The sequence below is a fragment of the Typopeltis vanoorti genome, chromosome 8 (genome assembly GCF_054136105.1).
Source record: "Typopeltis vanoorti isolate ZY-2024b chromosome 8, IOZ_Tvanoo_1.0, whole genome shotgun sequence".
In the NCBI taxonomy this organism is placed as follows: Eukaryota; Metazoa; Arthropoda; class Arachnida; order Uropygi; family Thelyphonidae; genus Typopeltis; species Typopeltis vanoorti.
Genome location: NC_143556.1, coordinates 7,131,391 through 7,151,603, shown reverse-complemented (window position 1 = coordinate 7,151,603; position 20,213 = coordinate 7,131,391). Strand labels below are relative to the sequence as shown.

Sequence of the window (20,213 nt, the reverse complement as noted above, 5' to 3'; positions counted from 1 at the left end):
ATAGCCAGAATGTGTCAAAAGAGAGGCTTGGAATAGGTGGATGCTTGGAGGGCATTTGAGAACAGAAAGGAACTGTATACAAGAAACCATTTGCATTTGAATGAGGAAGGATGTAGGCATCTGGAGAGATTGCTGTTCTCTGAACAAGTTGATGTGTCAATGCCGGAAAACTAGGATCATCAAGGTGGATGGTAACAGGGGAAGCCTCTTGTGGGAATAGGTGTTTGGGAGAAGAGGGAATATAGCAGGTAATGCTGAGGTTCAGTGAAGTCTGGAGGAGATAAAGATAGGTACAGAAACAGTGACATTTTTATTCTTTATACTAATGCCAGGAGTATTTGGAATAAAGAAGATGAATTGGTGGCACTGATAACATCAGCGTATGTGAAGCTTATCGGGATCTCTGAGACATAGTTGATGGAAGATGATATAATAACAGGAATAGAAGTAGCAGGGTACAGCACTTTTCGACATAGGAAGGAAAAATGCAGTGGTGGAGTACACTGCTTATGATAAGGGATGACTCATGTCCTATCAGAATGGAGACTCTGGATGGCAATCACACTACTGGTTTTGAAAGCATATGGTGTGGTGTGAAAACAGGATATTGTGGTGAGCAAGACAGGATATTTAGTGGAGTGTTGTTACTAGCCAAGGAGCACAGAGGGTGAAGGACAGGAGATGTTTAGGCAGTTGAGCTTTGCAAGTGCATGAAGAATTATTGTTTTGGAAGATTTTAACAACAGCAGTATAAATTGAGAAGAGAAAACTGCATGCCGTAATAAGGATATGGAATTTCTAGAATTCTTGAGGGATAAATGTTTAAGGCAACATGTAGTAAAAGGAACACGAGGTTCAAGAGTTTTGAATTTGGTCATAGCATCAGAAGAGCTGATGATAACTTAGATGGCATCTCTGTCCCCAGTTGGAGAGAGAGAGAGTGGGCATTTGTTTTTGACTTAGAAGATGCATAAACATGCAGGAGTATCAAATAGAAAGTAATGTATGTGGAATTATAAGGCAGGTGATTATAATAGTCTTAAATATCAACTTGGGGAAGTTCATTGGAGGGAGGAATTGGAAGGGAGAGATATTATTAGAGCTTGGTTAATTATGAAGGAATATTTGTTAGCAGCAATAGCAAGCTGTATTCCATGAGTGAAGAAGAGGACACAATCTGGTGTAAAGTGGATGACAAACAATATCAAACACGAAATGCAGGTTTAAAAGAGGCTATGGAAGAGATACAAGGAGTGAGGTGGAGAGCACATGCATGAAGAATATAAGACTCGGGCCAGGAGAGTGACTAGTATAGTAAGGAATGCGAAAGTGGAACATGAGAAGAGATTGGCCTTAAGATCCAAAGAAAATCCTAGAGAATTTTTTACCTATGTGGCCAGTAGGAGAAGAAATGATTGTGAAAAAATAACATTGTGGAAAGAGTTGTTCAAAATAGAGTTGTTCAATGAATACTTTATTGGAGTATTTCATCCTAGTATTATCCAGGATGAAATACTCCAATAAAGTATTATCCAAGGATGAACATTTTGTTGGAGTATTTCATCCTGGATAATACTAGAGGGATAGAGCAAGTTCAAGGTTGAGAGGTTCAAGAGGAGAGTGTGTTTAGTGTGTTTCAAATACTGAATACCTCTGAATGTCAATAAAGCAGTGGAAAGTCAACATGGATTTGCATAATCTGTAACATCGAGGAAGCATTTATTACAACCCAGAAAAGGTGATTTATAAAATATATGAATTTGATCTCTATGATATGGTGTAATAATACCATGGAATAATAAAAAAATTAATAAATAAAGCAGTGGGACTGGATGGAATTTTGCCACGAGTTTTGAGAAAATGTGCTAAAGAACTGACAGCTCCATTGCCCTGGCTTTTCAAAACAGTATGGCCACAGGAAAGGTACCCAAGGAGTGGAAGGAGGGTAAGATAGAGCCATTGCATAAGGGTGGTAGCACACTGGAAATGTCAAATTATAGGCCAGTTTGTGTTTCATCAGTATTTGTTAAGATCTTGGAGAAATCAGCAAGGCACCACATACAGATTGGGCAGATGAGGATAATGTTATCTGTGAGAGTCAACATGGATTTGTTGAGAGGCACTCTTGCTTTAGTAGTATGATTGCCTTTTATAATAATATGACAAGAGCGGTTGATGAGGGGAAAGTCATATTCTGCCATTTTCTTGGATTTTGCAAAGGCATTTGACAGGATCCCACATGATAAGCTAATATTTAAATTGCAGCACATAGGTTTAGATGTCAGGTTAGTCAACTGGATTCAGAACTGGCTGTCTGATAGGTATCAGAGAGTTGTGTATGGTGGAGCAATATCATGGAGGCAAAAGGTTACAAGTGGAATCCCACAGTGCTCAGTACTAGGACCTGTATTCTTTAACTTTTATATCAATGACATTGTCAGTGGATAGCAGGGGGACATTTCAGTTGTTTGCAGATGATGTGAAGCTGGAAAGAGTTATTAGTAAAAGTGCAGAAGTGGTAGCCCTGAAAGAGGATTTGAATAAACTGGACAGATGGGGAAATGAATGGAGATTCAGTTTAATGCAGTAAAATGTAAAAGTCTTGAAGTTTGAGATACATCGATGGGAGGCTGCATACTCTGTTGGAGGATCTGTGCTGAAGGAAGTACTACAGGCAAGAGATCTGGGGTGATGACTGATAAAAACCTGAAATTCAGGAAACATATTGCAAAGGTGGTGAAGATAACCCAGAGGATTTCTGTAATATATGGGGTAATTATTATGGGGGATTTCAACTACGGTAACATTGATTGGAAGGAGGAGAGGACACATGTGAGGAAGGAAAAGGATTTTATTCAATTATTAAGGGATAACTATCTGAGACAGCATGTAATTGAAAATACTAGGGGTGAGAGAGTGCTTGACCTGGTAATAGCATCTGAGAATTTCACTGTAATGAATATGACCATGTTGCCACCTATTGGTGAGAGTGATCATAAGGTCTTGACCTGGGAGGTGGCTAAAGGTGTGGAATTTTCGATTAAGACAGGGTATATGTGGCATTACCGTGCTGGCAAGTATTACAAGCTTAGGAGATTGCTTGGATCAGTGCCATGGCATGTACAACTGCAAGGGCTGGACGTCGATAGAGCATGGGAAGTGGTCAAGGAGCATTTACAGGAGGTAATGGCTGATTGTATACCTAGGGTCGGAATAGTAAAACAAGTAAAACAAGTAGGGGTTAAATGGATGAATAACACCATTAAGCTTGAGTCGCAAAAAAAGAAACAACTGTGGAGGGAATTTAAAGAAAGGGGTGACCTGCAAGCACACGAACGGTATAAAGTGCAGGCCAGAAAGGTAACGAGTGTGGTAAAAAAACAAAAGCGGATTATGAAAGGAAACTAGCTTTGCAAGCAAAAGATATTCCAAAACAGTTCTTTCAATATGCTGCAAGCAAGAAAAAAACTGTACACGGCAAAATGATTTTAAGAAATGACGACAGTAAGGAGGTCACTAAATCAGTCGATATAGTGGAGTTACTGAGCGCGCACTTTGCAAAAGCATATCATCCAGGTGGTGACATTGAAAAAGTGAAGGAACCATTAGTTTATACGGGAATACTGATGAATGAAGTGGAGGTGACTAGTTTATTACAGAACCTTAATGCGAACACATCTGTGGGATTGGATGGTATACCGGCACGGGTCTTCCATGAAGCGGCTAAAGAATTATCAATGCCCTTGACCATGTTGTTTAATCTGAGTCTCAGGTCTGGCTTAGTCCCGAAGGTGTGGAAAGAGGGGAAAATAGTTTCACTGCATAAAGGAGGATCCAAGACTACAGTTGCAAATTACCGACCGATCAGCATATCAGGAGTCGTTGTCAAGGTCTTAGAGAAAGTAGTCAAGGGAAAAATACAGGAATGGATTGATGAAAATGAGATACTGTACAGGAGACAGCATGGCTTTGTGTAAGGTAGATCATGCTTCAGTAACTTGCTCAAGTTTTATAACAAGGTGACGGCTGAACTGGATAATGGAAATGGATTTACAGTGATACTGCTGGACCTGGCAAAGACATTTGACAGGATACCACATGGAATACTAATCCGTAAACTACAACATATGGGAATGGATATATGGTTGGTGATATGGATAGGTGGTTGGTTGATGGAGAGATATCAAAGAGTAGTTTATTCAGGAGTAGAGTCCAAAAGACGGCCTGTGACTAGTGGTGTGCCGCAGCGTTCTGTTCTTGGACCACTGCTGTTTAATCTCTTCATTAACGATATAGGGAATGATCTAAGTGTAACAATTCATTTGTTTGCTGATGATGCAAAGTTGGGTAGGGCAATAGTGAATGCAGAAGATGTCAGAGTTTTGCAGGATGACTTGGATAGATTGGAGTTCTGGGCTAAGGAGAATGGATGTCAATTTAATGTGACAAAATGTAAGGTTATGCATTTTGGGGTGAAAAGATTAGCAGCAGTATACCACATTGGTGGAACTGTACTCCAAGAGATCGATAAGGCCAGGGACTTGGGAGTGTTGGTGGATATGGAGATGAAGTTTAGGGGGCAGACTGCAAAAGTAGCTAAATCAGCTCATCAACTCACTTGGTTGTTGAAAAATACCTTGACGAGCAGAGACAAGCAAGTTATTGTACCTCTGTACCGAGCCTTGATAAGACCTCATCTCGACTACTGTGCCCAGATTTGGTCACCTCGGTTCATTCTTGATGGGGAGGAGGTGGAGAGGATCCAGAGGCGAGTGACTAAGATGATAACAGGTCTATGGAATGAACCATATGAGAACAGGTTGAAGATTTGTGGGTTGCAGAAACTGGTTGATAGGTGGAAAAGGGGAGATATGATTGAGACATTCAAATTGCTAAAAGGATTCTATAAGATTAATTCAGAGGATATTTTTGAGATCAGGACTAGTGGTGGGAGAACTAGGGGACACCTATGGAAGCTGGGCAAGAGTGTGGTTAGCAGTGGTGTTAGAGCTGGGTTCTTTACTTTTAGAGTGGTAAATGAGTGGAATAAGTTGCCAGAGTCTGTTGTGGGTGCTATGACAGTAAGCGAGTTCAAGACAAGGTATGATAGATACTGTGAGAATGTAATCGCATAGTTGTGCGGACATGATGTTTAGGGCCTCCCTCGATGAGTCTAAGGACTCCTGGAGTCGCCCAAAATAATAATAATAATAATACTGAGAAGGATGCTGACCTGCAGAGATAAAAGAGTTGTCATTCCATTGTATAAAGCCCTGATCAGATCACACTTGGACTATTATTCTCAAATTTGGTCCCCAGGATTTGAAGGGGATAAATTACGTTGGAAAGGGTGCTGAGGCTGATAACAAAGATACTATCAGGACTGTAAAATACTAATTGTGAAGAGAGGCTGAGGGAATGTGGACTGTAGAGTGTGGCATTTAGAAGAAAACAAGATGATGTGATCGAGACTTTTAAACTGTTGAGAGGTGGTGACAGGGTTGACACTGGGGAGTTCTTTCACTTGGTGGAACAGAGGGAAGGTGTGAGGACAAGGGGCCATCCCTGGGAGTTACAAAAGGAAGCTGTGAGCAAGAGGGTGAGGTGTGGTTTCTTTGCATGGAGTGTGGTTGAACTGTGGAATGCACTGCCTGATCGAGTGGTGAGAGCACAAACAGTCAGTGAGTTCAAGCAGTGGTATGATAAACTTTGTTTTTTTAGGAAGAGTCTCCCATGATGAGTCTTGACTCCATGGAGGCCTGAATCATAATAATAATCTGTTAACCATCTGCTTATCCAAGTCAAGAGTTTATGTTCCAATCTTATATTCTCCAGTTTATGGAAGAGCCTTTCATATGATATCCTATCAAATGTCTCAGCACAGTCCAACAGTACCACAGTGTATCCAATCCCTTTATTCAACTTAGCCAAAACATTATTATAAAATATGAGCAAACTGCTAAAACATGACCCTGTTTAGTAAGCCCATGCTGTACTCTGCAAAGTATAGCTTGTCTGTCAAGCCATTTCTTTATGCAAGTTCATACGACCTCTCTGAAATCTTCACCACCACTTCAGAGATGCCAATAAGTTGGTAGTTAGATACCTTAGTTTTTGCATCACCCTTGTACAATAGAACTATCATACATTTGTTCCATTCACGTGACATGTTTCCTGAGCTCAGACTGAACTTATACAAACATCAATAGTCATGACATTTCAGCTGAAAATTCCTTTACCACATGTGCTGCATCCATCTGGAACTATTGCTGAATTGATATCAACAGCTCTTGAACATCATTCTCATTTTCCAAGCTGGTTCTTGGAAACCTAATTAGCACATCTGGTCATCAGCCAGACCAGATCAATTCTCTTATTAAATTATACTAAATGATAAATTCCTGTTTCAATCTTTTAGCCAATTGTAAGCAAACAAAGTTTGCATCTCAAAGATCTTCATGAATAGGCTACTTGAATATAGACTTTTTACTCCTGATCAATTGCCTCACTATCCCATAATACACAGCCCATTTCATTTCAGATGTATATATTGCTCTGCATTATTGGAAGGATGTCACCACCCAGACAGGTTTTAACCTTTACTAAGGTCTCATTAGTGAAAGCTAGACCCAAGAAGATACTGGGTCTAGCTTCTGCTCAATCAATGCAAAAGTCATGTATTTTCCATACACAAGTAGCAAAATGGCATATCACTATATTATTAAAGTACTCTGATAGTGACCCTTTGCATAATTGGGAAGTATTTGACAAGCACCATACAGCTATTTACTGATGATGCAAAGACAGGTAGGGTAATTAGGAATGCTGCTGATATGCAGTACTTGCAGAATGATTTGAATAGGCTGGAATTGTGGGCATGGGAAAATGGAGATCAGTTCAATGTCAGTAAATGTCAAGTCATTCACTTCGGTGTGATTAGATATCCAGTGTCATATTATATTGGTGGGATTATGCTTGAAGAAACTGATGAGGCTAAGGTTCTTAGAGTGTCAGTAGATAGCAAGTTGAGTTCAGGGGCCATGTAGCAAAGATTGCAAATACAACTCAAAAGATAATTGCAATGCAGAAATGAACTTTCACATGTAAAGATAAGGATGTCATTTTGCCTCTTTACATGGCCTTGATAAGACCTCACTTGGACTATTGTGCAGATAGGATTTCCTGTTGCAAAGGAAATCAAAGGAGGGTGTTAAAAATGATATCAGGAATGTGGAATACTGATTACGAAAACAGATTGAGAATTTGTACACTGCAGACACTAACAAACAGGAGAAAGAGGGGTGATATGATTGAGACTTAAACTTCTGAAAGGGTCTCATACAGATTTCAATAGATGGAATTTTTCAATTTATGGAGGGTGGGGAATGAACAAGAGGGCATCCTTGGAAGCTGAAAAGGAAGGTCGCTAAAAAGACGAGCGAGGGCTAGATTTTTCTCTCATACAGGGGTGCATGATTGGAATCAATTGCCATTGGATGTTGTGAATGCAAGCAGTGTGAATGAATTCAAGAATAAGTATGATAGCTGTTGCATGTAGTATGTGACTTCCCTCGATGAGTCCCTGACTCTCTGGAGGTCTCTCTTAATAATAATAATGCAGAGCATTGTACAAATAAATAAAGAAGTGTATTGTGCATTATAAAGCACTTAGGCAAATAACATGTTGGCACCATCTTCTACGTACAAGTAGCACTTAGTCATGAAGATGATTCACACACAAAACATGAATATAATTTCTTGTTTAGTATAATTTACTGTGTAACCAAGCAGAAAAACTTTCTACAATAATCTACTTGGTGAAAACATTGGGAAATTTAATCTTCTAATGATAAAATTTTTATAAAATGGTGGGTGCCCACCCTTTATAAAATTTTATAAAGTGGGTGCCCTCCGTTGATGAGTCTTTGGACTTCTTGCAGGTGTCACATAATAATAACAATAATAATAATAATAAAATTCTTTATAACTTAAGCACTTGCCATCAGCAACTGGCTAGACATCTCACTTTGGAAGAATCATTTAAGTGACAGGCTTTAATAATTTAATTCTTTTCAATCATACTTTGCTGTGCAAGGGATGTGAAATAGCATGAAACAACAAAAAAGAAGAAAGGTATTATATGGTACACTGATTCCATGATTATGGATGTGATTCATGAGAGTGTAACAAAATCATTTTTTCAGAAGCAAAGAATCATTTTTACAGGTGCAGAGAATGAAGTGCTAAAATGCAAAAGTTGATGATTTAGGCAGGTAAGAATGAAGATAAACATTATTATTAAGCAAGACCTCCAGGGAATCAGGAAACTCATGAGGCAGGCCATACAATTTGCACCAACTGTCATACCTGTTCTTGAATTCATTCATGCTGCCTGCACACTCACACACACAACATCTAATGGCAATCCATTCCAATCACACATTACTCTATCAAAGAAAAATCTAGCCCTGGCCCCTTCTTGACAGCATTCATTCTCAACTTACATGGATGCCATACACGTTAAAGATACCAAGCTATTTTAAATATAAACCTGGTTTTAATCCATTTCCCAAGTAAGCAAACAGACAAGTAAGTCAAGTTTGCGCCTGCAAGTAGTGCAAGTCTGGGTGACCAGCACGTCGTGCAAGTCTTAGGCCACTCGTGGTAAAGGAGGAATAAGCTCTGATCACTAGTCTTAGTATTTATCCTTAATGCAAAGCACATTTCCTTGAGGCCCCTTGCCTTTAGTGCATAGCATCATACATCTCCTTGAGGAGAGAGATGTATGATGCTATGCGTTAAAGGGAAGGGGCCACTACCCAGACCAGTTTCGACCTTTATTGAGGTCTCATCAGTGGGAGCCAGGATTAGAAATACCAAGGTTAAAGTAATACAGAGCTTATAAATATTTTATCAAAACAAGTTACCATAAAGTGCTTTGACCTTATTGAATAAAAATATCAGGATGAGAGATAGATGTAGAAAGTTTTTTTACCTTGGGTATGCCCTCATGTCCTTTCCCCACCCTTCATAAAGTGAAAAATTCCATCTACTGAAATTTTCTATAACCCTTTCAGAAGATTATAAGTCTCAATCTTCTGATGCTAAAATTTAGATCGCATACTTCTCCTCTTTTTTTGATCCTCTTTCTCCTTTTTACTAGTGTCTGCAGCCTACAAATTCTCAATCTGTCTTCATAATCTGTATTCCACAATCCTGATATCATTTTTGACACTATCCTTTGCACTCTCTCTCTCTCTGCTGTATCAGAATCACCTCAGAAACCAGAAGACCATATCTACATACAGTAGTCCAAGTGAGGTCTTATCAAGGCCTTGTAAAGAGGCAAAATGCTTCCTTATCTTTATATGTCAAGAATAGTTTCAGCATTGCCATTATTCTCTGAGTTGAATTTACAATTTTTGTTATATGACCCTTTAACTTCAACTACTGTCTACTAAAACCCCAAGATCCCTAGCCTCATCAGTTTTTTCAAGCATAATCCCACCAATAAAATACGACATTCGATATCTAATCACACTAAGGTGCATGACTTTACATTTATTAACATTAAAATGACAGCCATTTTCACATGCCCACAATTCCAGCCTATTCAAATCATTCTCCAAGTACTGCATATCAACAGCACTGCTGATTACCCTACCTATCTTTGCATCACTGCAAATAGCTATATCACATGTCAACTTCTTCCCAATGATATTAATGTACAGATTGAATAATAATGGACCAAGGACTGATCCTTGAGACACACCCTGGTTACCTTGAATCTTGCAGATTCATACCCCCGATGTACACCACTCTTTGATATCTGTCATTCAACCATCCTCTTATCCATGCTAATAGTTCATAATCCTATTCCATATTCTTCAATTTATGCAACAGTATTTCATACTGTATTCTGTCAAAAGCCTTAGCAAAATCCAAAATTATCATGGTGTATCCATTCACCTTGTCTAACTGAGTGGTAACATTATTATAGAATGTGAGCAAATTGCTAAAACATGACCTATCCTTAGTAAACCCATGCTGTTCATTGCAAAGTAGAGATTCTGTCTCTCTGTGTGAACCCATTTCTGAATGCAAGTCCTAACCAACCTTTCCAAAATCTTCACCACAACTTCTGAGATATCGTTTGGTCAATAGTTGATAGATCGATCTTAGCAACACTCATGTGCAATCGGATTACAATAGATTCTTTCCACTCTTGTGGAATCTTCTCTGTTTTGAGACTCAAATTATATGATATGAAAGTGCTATGATATATGATATGATATTAAATATGATATGAAAGAGCTACTGGAAGAAAAAGAAAGGAGGGGGGGGAAAGAATAACGCACAATTCAAAATTGTAAGAGAGAATAAATAAGGTATCTATTTAAGCCAAGTTAAATGACCAATGTCAGAAATTCCTCCCATATTCTCCAATTTATGCACCAGTATTATTATTATTATTATTATTATTATTATTACCCCAAGACCTCATGGAGTCAAAGACTCATCTGGGAGGTCCTTTTATCACACAAACATCTCATCCTACTGTATCTTAAATACACTAAACTCCTTGCAGACACGACACTCTCAGGCAAGGCATTCCAATCATTCTGCAAGAAAAAAACCTGCCTCTCACTCCACTACTCACACCCTCTTTATACAGTTTCCAGGGATGACTTCTGGTTCTCCCCTGATCTCTCACTATTCTCTGTAGAACTTCTCCACCATTGATCCTATAACAACCCCTTACTAACTTGTAGGTCTCTATCATATCTCCCCTCATCCTCCTGTCCACCGGACTCTGCAAATTACATCTTCTCAATCTTTCCTCATACTCAACATTCCAGAGGCCAGAAACTACCTTAGCCATTCGCCTTTGGACCCATTCCAACATCTCTTCATCCTTTTCAAAATCCGGTGACGAAAGCTGGGCACAATAGTCCATGTGTGGCCTAATCAAAGCCTTATACAACGGAACAAGAATCTTCCTACTTCTACACGTAAGTGTCCTCCGCATCATTCTCAGAAGCCTTTGTGTTGTCTTCACAATTTTGGTGATGTGTCCCCTAAATTTTAGATCCTTATCCACTATCACTCCCAAATCTCTTATTTCCTCTACCTCCAACAATACATTCTCACCAAGCATAAATTCTGCATCCCATCTTTGTTTTCCAAATTTTAAAACCTTACATTTTGCAACATTGAACTCACATTCCCATTTTCGTGCCCAATCACTCAATTTATTCAAGTCTTCTTGTAAGGCCACAACATCTTTACTACTCTTTATGGTTCGTCCCAACTTTGGATCATCTGCAAACAATGAATATCTCCATCCAAATCTTCGCCAATATCATTAATATACAAGTTAAACAGTAATGGTCCTAAAACAGATCCCTGAGGCACTCCACTAGTGACTTTCCTTTTCCTGGATATTGCATCCCTATACACAACTTGTTGATACCTATCAGATAGCCGGTCTCCAATCCAATGCACTAATCTAATATCCAACCCCATCTGCTCTAGTGTGACTGTCAACTTATCATGAGGTACTCTTTCAAAAGCCTTTGTGAAATCCAAGTGAATTACTGTGTATCCTTCTCCTCTGTCCAAGGAAGCAGTCACTTTATTGTAATAAGTAAGTAGATTACTAAAACATGACTTCCCTTTAGCAAATTCATGCTGTCCATCAAAGATAATAAACTCTGTATCCTAGTTCTCACAAGATTCTCCAACAACTTAACTACAACACCTGACACACAGATAGGCCTATAGTTTGATGCTTTAGTTCGATCACCTCCTTTATGAAGTGGCACAATCTTGCCTTTCTTCCACTCCTTAGGAACTTGACCAAGTGCAAGACTCGTATTAAAAAATAAGTCAAGGCAGGTGTCAACTTGCTGGCACATTCCTTCAGAATATGTGGTGATATATTAGATAGATGGTATAGCAGCAGTGGATGATGTATCAATGCAGACCAGGTTTAAACCGGGGGGGGGGGGGAATAACAGTCAATGCTCTTAAAATAATGTAGTTATGTTTCTATACCAGGAGTACTACAAGAAAGACCATAAAGAAGAATGTTGGGAACTTGACAGATTCTCTGTGTTGATAAATTATTTCTTTTCAGCAGAACATAGTTAACTTGGATGATATCATGACAAAACTAAGAATCTCTGAGAATATAAATTATTATTATTATTATTATTACACCCTCCATGGAGTCAGCAGCCTCATCATGTGAGGTTCATTCAATTGACAAGATATTTATCATATAGAATCTTAAAATTCTTAAAACTCCTTGCATTAACAACATATTCTGAAATGTGTTGTCACTGACAATTCTCCATGTAAAAAATCTACTCCTCACACACTTCTTCACCACACTCTTATATAACTTCCAGGGATGGCCTCTGGTTCCACCTCCCCTTTCCTTCTACTCTTTTTATAATTCCATTTGGATTAATCTGATAAAATCATCTTACTAACTTAAATATCTCTATCATATCACCTATTTTCCTTTTATCTACCAAACTCTGCAATCCACATCTCTTCAACCTCTCTCCATAGCTAGCATTCCAAAGTCCTGACATCATCTTAGTCACTCACTTCTGAATCCTTTCCAATGTCTCCACATCACATTGAAAACCTATCTATCATCATATAAAGTCTATCATCTTGATATACTACTTTCTTTGGCTGCAACACATCAGCTATCATCAACAGTACTCCTCCCCCTGTTCTATCTTCTCTATCCTCCCTGAAAATACTGAACCCATCACATTCGATTCCAGTGACCACTCTTCTGCTGACAGCCAAGTTTCACTAATGCCTACAACTTTTGGTGAGATTGCACTGACTAATGCCAAAAATTCTTATCTCTTATTTCAAATGCTTCTTGCATTGGTATACAAAAATTGCAGATTCCCTCTAGATCTTGTACCGGCTTTAGAACTGATATAAGTCACTGATTTCAGTAGTCCCATGCTGATTTTTATCCCCTCTCTTCTGAAATTTATTCTGTGAATAAGGATCAATAAATATACAATCAGTGCTAAAGTCTCTCTCTCTCTTACACTCAACCTTTTCAATATTAGTTTCCCTGCCCAATTACTTCAACTTGTTCAGAAAACAGTAACTTCTTCAATCGCTTATGTCGTTCCATGTTCAAATGCAGTCCATCTCTAGCATACAACTGTCTTTTTCCTTCAAACACACTCCAAACATCAACAAATTCCAGATCTCTTTTTTTGCACATTCTTACAATCATATCATCGCTCATCTACTTAACTCATAATTGTCAAAACGAGGCAGCACACACACTATCCTCCCATTGACACTTTTCCTCTTCACAATATCTAACAATGTTCTTATATCTTTTCCTACCCAATTTATACCACCACTCAGGTCATTTGTACCCACCATAACTATCATCTTGTCTGCTTCATGCCCTCTCTTTATTACTAAAGCCACTCTTTCTATTGTCCCACCAGGCAAGCACTCCTTGCATACCCTTAATCATAGAATCACCATATATCTTACCACTCTTAACTTCATTCAAGTCCACACAAGCGTCACTCATGGACTCATTTTCTACGCTATTCAGCATGACTTTCCCAGTTTCATTACTCAAATGGTCTATTACTTACCCCTCCCCACTCTCACGACATCTCGTTTCTTCTAGGCCACTTGTGGTTCTATTTTGTTGACTCCCAATCACTCCCATACTATTTATTACTACATCATTCACCAAAGACTCACCCATACGTAATCCTATTCTAGTTACTTCAGCTAAAGTAATCTCTATAGTCTAATTTCTCTGTTTAACACATTAAACTCAGCTTTAACTTCGGTATCTCTTTACCGAGCATTCCACTTCCTCATGAAGAAGATGAAGGTCATTTTTCATTTTCATGAACTCCAGCCGAAGTTCTTCCACTATGGTCCCAATGTCAGCTTCCAATCCTAAACGCTCCAGCCTATCCCGACACTTCTCACATGCGTCGACATTTTTGTTCTTCTCATTTAGCCAGACCGACCACAGATCCTTCACATTCTTCGGCGCAAACATGTAGCAGTTTCCACAACGCATCCATTGCGAAAAATCTAATGCTGAGCCAGCCTTTCGTGTTGAAGTAGAAGTCCTGTGTGCCGCTGACATACGTTTCTTGTTGGATGCCATCTTTACACATTGAAGTAGTGAAACAAACGGCAGTGAAAGCACAATATATACAACAAGTTCCAAACAATAACACCACTGAAGGACACTTGTATCTAACCGATGCACAACTGTAGCACAATTTGAGACAAAAAGCCACACTATATTTAAATTTAAAATCACATTTTTTAGATTAACTAAACACAACCACCACATTCACCAAGGACACTAGCGCCCCCTTTTGGATTCAGGACTGTACAATGAAATAGTGAGCCTGTAAGTAAATTGCTTTATTGTAACTTTTTATATTTGGTCCCTTGACACTAAGTATGATATATTTTCCTTTTGGATTTATTAGTAGACCATAGTTATTCATAAATATACAGTTGTCGACAAGGGAGTTACAAGACTAGAAGCTGGAACTCTTCTGGAAAAAATGGAGGAAATAGAGTTTGTTTTTATGCTACATTTATGGAATAATTTGCTGCCAGAGTTTCACAAAACCAGTTTGGCTCTCCAGGATCCAAAGATTGCATTTACCACATGTGCAAATCTGTACAAATCACTTTCTTAATATGTTAAAAACATTCGAGAAAATTTTTTGAAGAAGTTAAATCTAGATTACCTGGTGTAGAATATAAGTCTACAGTAAAAAGAAAGTGGATGAGAAGCAAACAAGCCAATGATGGAGCTGCACCAGATGCTAATGAATAGCTTTCTCCAAGAAACAAATTTCGAGTGAAATCCTTCATTCATATTATAGACATCCTTGAGGCAAATTTAACGAGAAAAGCAACAGTCTACAATTATGTTGCAAATAAATTTTCATTTTTAGTTGATTTAGAAGTTTCAGAGGTACAGCTACGAAAAGCAGTAGATACGTTAATAAAAGAGTATCAGTACGATGTTGATATTAATCTCATGAGTGAACTGAGGCACTTCGATGAGTATGTCAAGCAGAATTATCCTGAAAAAGAACATTTTCAACACAAAGATTTGTATCAAATCATCTTTTAAGACAAGATTGAGTTAGTTTTCCCTAATGTGGAAGCAATATTATGACTATTCCTGTGTTTATTGGTAACAAATTGTTCAGGAAAAAGATCATTTTCACAGCTAAAGAGAATAAAAAATGAACTGAGAGCAACTATGTCTCAAGAAATATTGTCTGCAATTAGCATCATGTGTACAGAAAGCTATAAGTTATGTAGCATATCTTTTGATGACATAATTAATGATTTTGCTTTTGGGAAATCAAGAAAGAAAATGTTTTAAGTTATATCTTAGAGCCTTTTAGAGGATTATATAATATAATTATTTATATTAAATATTGTTGCATTATAACAATTTATCCACTATATTTTCAATATTAATTTATTATATATATATTATTATTATTATTCAGGCCTCCAAGGAGTAAAAAGACTCATCGAGGGAGGTCCTTCCTAAGACATAAAGTCTGTCAAGACTCATCGAGGGGAGGTCCCCCCCTGAGAAACACAAAGTTTATCACACCACTCCTTAAACTCACTGACCGCTCCCGCTCCCACCACTCCATCAGGCAATGCATTCCACAGCTCAACCACCCTCCACACAAAGAAACCACTCCCTACCCTCTTGCTCACAGTTTCCTTTCGTAACTTCCAGGGATGGCCCCCTGTCATCACTCCTTCCCGCTGATCAACCAAGCGAAAGAACTCCCCAGTGTCAACCCTGTAACCACCTCTCAACAGTTTAAAAGTCTCAATCATATCACCTCTCCTTCTTCTATCCACCAAACTCTGCAGTCCACATTCTCTCAGCCGATCCTCATAACTATCCTTGTACAGTCCTGAAACCATCTTTGTATCCTTTCCACAGTTAATTTATCCCCTTCAAATCCTGGGGACCAAATCTGAGAACAATAGTCCAAGTGTGGTCTGATCAGAGACTTATGCAACGGAATGATAACCCTCTTATCTCTGCAGGTCAGTGTCCTTCTCATAATAGCAGCAATCCTCTGTGTTACCTTCACCACCTTTGCAATATGTCCCCTAAACTTCAGGTTTCTATCAATCATCAACCCCAGATCTCTTGTCTCCCCTACTTCCTCCAGTATAACTCCTCCCATAGAGAATGCAGCATCCCATCGATGTTTCCCAAACCTCAAGACCTTACATTTTGCTGCATTAAACTGACACCCCCATTCATTTGCCCATCTATCTAGCTTATTTAAATCCTCTTGCAGGGCTATCACATCTGCACTATTACTAATAATCCTTCCCAGCTTCGCATCATCCGCAAACAACTGAATATCCCCCTGCAATCCACTGGCTATGTCATTGATATAAAGGTTAAACAATATAGGTCCTAGTACTGAGCCCTGTGGGACCCCACTTGTAACCCTCTGCCTCCTGGAAACTGCTCCACCATACACAACTCTCTGATACCTATCAGACAGCCAATCCTGAATCCAGTTGACCAATCTGACATCCAGACCCATGTGATGCAACTTAAATATCAGCTTATCATGTGGCACCCTGTCAAATGCCTTCACCAAGTCTAAGAAAATTGCAGTATATGCCTTTCCCACATCTAATGCTCTTGTAACTTTATTATAAAAGGCTAGCATATTGCTAAAACAAGAGTGTCCTTTCACAAATCCATGTTGATTCTCACAGATAACATTACCCTCATCTGCCCAATGCTGTAAACGGTCCCTCACTACTTTCTCCAAGATCTTCACAACTACTGATGACACACAGACTGGCCTATAATTAGACACTTCCAGTCTGTTACCACCCTTATGCAATGGCACTATCTTACCTTCCTTCCATTCCCTGGGCACCTTTGCCGAAGCCAGACTTTCATTGAAAAGCCAAGTTAAAGGTACTGTCAATTCCCTAGCACATTCTCTCAAAACTCGTGGCGAAATACCATCCAGTCCCACAGCTTTACTGACATCCAGAGTACTTAATATCTGAAACACACTCTCCTCCTGTACCTCCAGACCTTGTACCAGTCCTATCCCTCTAGCATTAAAACTGACTTCTCTAGGATGAAATACTCCAATAAAGTGTTCATTGAACAATTCCACTATGTCTTCTGCATCAGTCACTCTATTCCCATTTTTATCCCACAATATCATTCTTCCACAGTCATTTCTCCTCCTACTGGCCACATAGCTAAAAAATTCCCTAGGATTTTCTTTGGATCTTAGGGCCAATCTCCTCTCATATTCCAGTTTCGCTTTCCTTACCACACGAGTCACTCTTCTGGCCTGTGTCTTATATTCCTCATGCATCTCTTCACCTATCTCCTTATATCTCTTCCATAGCCTCTTTTTCGCATGCAATTCCTGTTTAATATTGTTTGTCATCCACTTTACTCCAAATTGCGCCCTCTTCTTCACTCGTGGTATACCTTACCATTGCTGATAACAAATATTCTTTCACAATTTCCCATGCACTGGTGATATCCCGGCCTTCCAATTCCTCCCTCCATGAAACTTCCCGAAGTTGACGTCTAAGACTATTATAATTACCTGCCTTATAATTCCACATAAGTTCCCATCTCTATTGCATGTCTATTCATTTTCCAAGTCAACACCATATGGTCACTCTCTCCAACTGGTGGGAGAGACGTCAACTCAGTTATTATCAACTCTTCTGATGCTATAACCAAATCCAAAATTTTTGAACCTCTTGTTCCCTCTGTTACATGTTGCCTAAGACATTTGTCCCTCAAGAATTCTAGAAATTCCATTCCCCTATTGTTACATGCATCTTCCTCTCTCCAATTTATACTACTGAAGTTAAAATCTCCCATAACAATCATTCTTCTTGCACTTGCCAAACTTAGCTGTCTAAGTTATATGTTCCTGTATTATTTGGAATTTTGGGTACCCAATTTTGTGTGATGTCTACTGTCAAATTTTCACCTGAATAAAAGATTAATTTTTTATATACTATCAATTATGTTGTTATATTAATTTAATTTTTACTTTTTATTTTCCTATTTTAATTTAAAACTTTCTGTTCTATGAGCATTACTTATTATTTTTAAAACCCTTTAATTATATAATTATTTCTATGATTTTGTAAATACATACTTTATTTTTTTTAATAAAAATTAAAAGACAATATATTTTCATATATTAAAAAGGCATATATATTTTAAATTTTTCTGAGACCAGCTGATGTAATTTAAAACAGTAGGGGGTGCCTCTAGGTTTTGTATAGCTTAGGGCCTCAGCAAGTCTAAATCTGGCCCAGCATATAACCAATATATACTATCTATTCCCATCTTCTGCAGCTTGTATACCAACTTATCATGTGATAATTCTATCAAACTCTTTCGCAAAGTCCAAGAATATCACTATATGATTCTCTCTTATCTAACACACTCATTACCTTATAATAGGCAAGTAAATTGTTAAAATAATACTAACCTTTTACAAATCATGATGATCATCATAATGAATACTATGTACATCAACTCAATCTTGTATTCTATTCCTATCCAATATCTCCAACATTGAATACAACTGCAGTTATAAAGACTGGTCTATAATTATTAATAATTAAATTTACAGGCTTGCCAATATTCACCTAAAAACTTTCTACTTTTATACATTAACATTGAATGACCATAAAAATATATAACTTTTTTTACCCTTTGATTATACTTCAATAGCCTATGTTCTAGTTTAATAATCTATGTTATGTAATAATTTATGGAAGATAACTTATGATTCTTTTAACAATTTTGAAGATACTTACAACATTATCATTTTCTAGAAAATTATTGATATACAACAGATTCCACCACCAGTAATCTTTGCATGTCTTATCATCACCAAATGTGTATGGCCAGAAGGGACCTGAACCCATATATCTTGCCAAAGCAGCATAAAACCCTAAAACCATCATATACGTTGGGGTCAACCTACAATAAAAGTAGATTATTATTATTTAAATTATTTTTGTTATTATTATTATATTATTATTATATATATTTATTATATATTATATATATATATATATATATATATATTATTATTATTATTATTATTTTTGAGAAAGAATGAAAACACTGGAGTATACATAATTACGAGTGAATCCGACTTACACAGCCTACCAATATAAAACACTAACTCTTTACATCCTTAAGAATAAGATTAGAACTCATTTAAACTGATAAGATTTAAACTCATTTACAATGGAGATCTCAAACATAGGCAAACATATCCAGTCAGACAACATAAACTTCAAGGTTTTTGACTCTTTGAAGAAATGGTCAGACAACATTTCCACCAACACCAACTTCACAATCATAAACACAAACATAAGAAGTATAAAAAAACACTGGCTTACATTGATAACACAGCTCAATTATACCATGATAAACATAGATGCGCTAATACTGACTGAAGTTGCAATAGACAACACAGAAATCTATGCATGCAAGATAAATAATTATCAAACCTACAACTTATGCAGACCAAACAAAAGAGGAGGTGGCATTGTGGCATTTATCAAAGAAAAATACAATGTGACAGAAAAACAAACTCACTTCGAACATGCGGAAACACTAATTTTGGAACTCACAAATAGCCACAATAGTATCAAATACACAATAAACACAATATAGAGACCCCCAGATAATAATCCACTCAGTTTTCTTCACGAGTTAGAAACATGACTAAGCGGCATCGAACCGCAAATAAATAACAAATAACAGGCTCATCCTAATAACAGGCTCATCATACAAATAACAGGCTCATCCTAATAGGAGACATTTACATAAATACTCTTGACCATGCTTCTTCAAGCACTAACACATATCTTGATATACTAAGTCAGTACAACATAAACCCTACCATTAACTCCCCAACAAGAGAAGAAATACTAAATAACTCACTAACACAATCATGCATTGATCATATCAAAATACGGGTTCCCATCCATACATATACATCATCAGTAATTAACGTAAAAATTGCCAATCACTACTTTGTCTCAACTTCGTTTTATTACGTTTCCTACCACCACCACCAAAAAAGTCG

At 37.8% G+C, this 20,213-nt stretch overlaps 1 protein-coding gene across 2 annotated transcripts in view; it reads right to left on the bottom strand.

Annotated features, from left to right (window-relative positions):
- LOC150103705 (nose resistant to fluoxetine protein 6-like) overlaps positions 1-20,213 on the bottom strand; it is a 206,824-nt gene that overhangs the window by 62,946 nt on the left and 123,665 nt on the right. For both annotated transcript variants that reach the window (XM_090396506.1, XM_090396507.1), the window contains one exon: positions 18,928-19,093. In XM_090396506.1, coding sequence (XP_090252632.1) covers positions 18,928-19,093 — 166 coding nt within the window. The remainder of the gene's footprint in view (positions 1-18,927; positions 19,094-20,213) is intronic.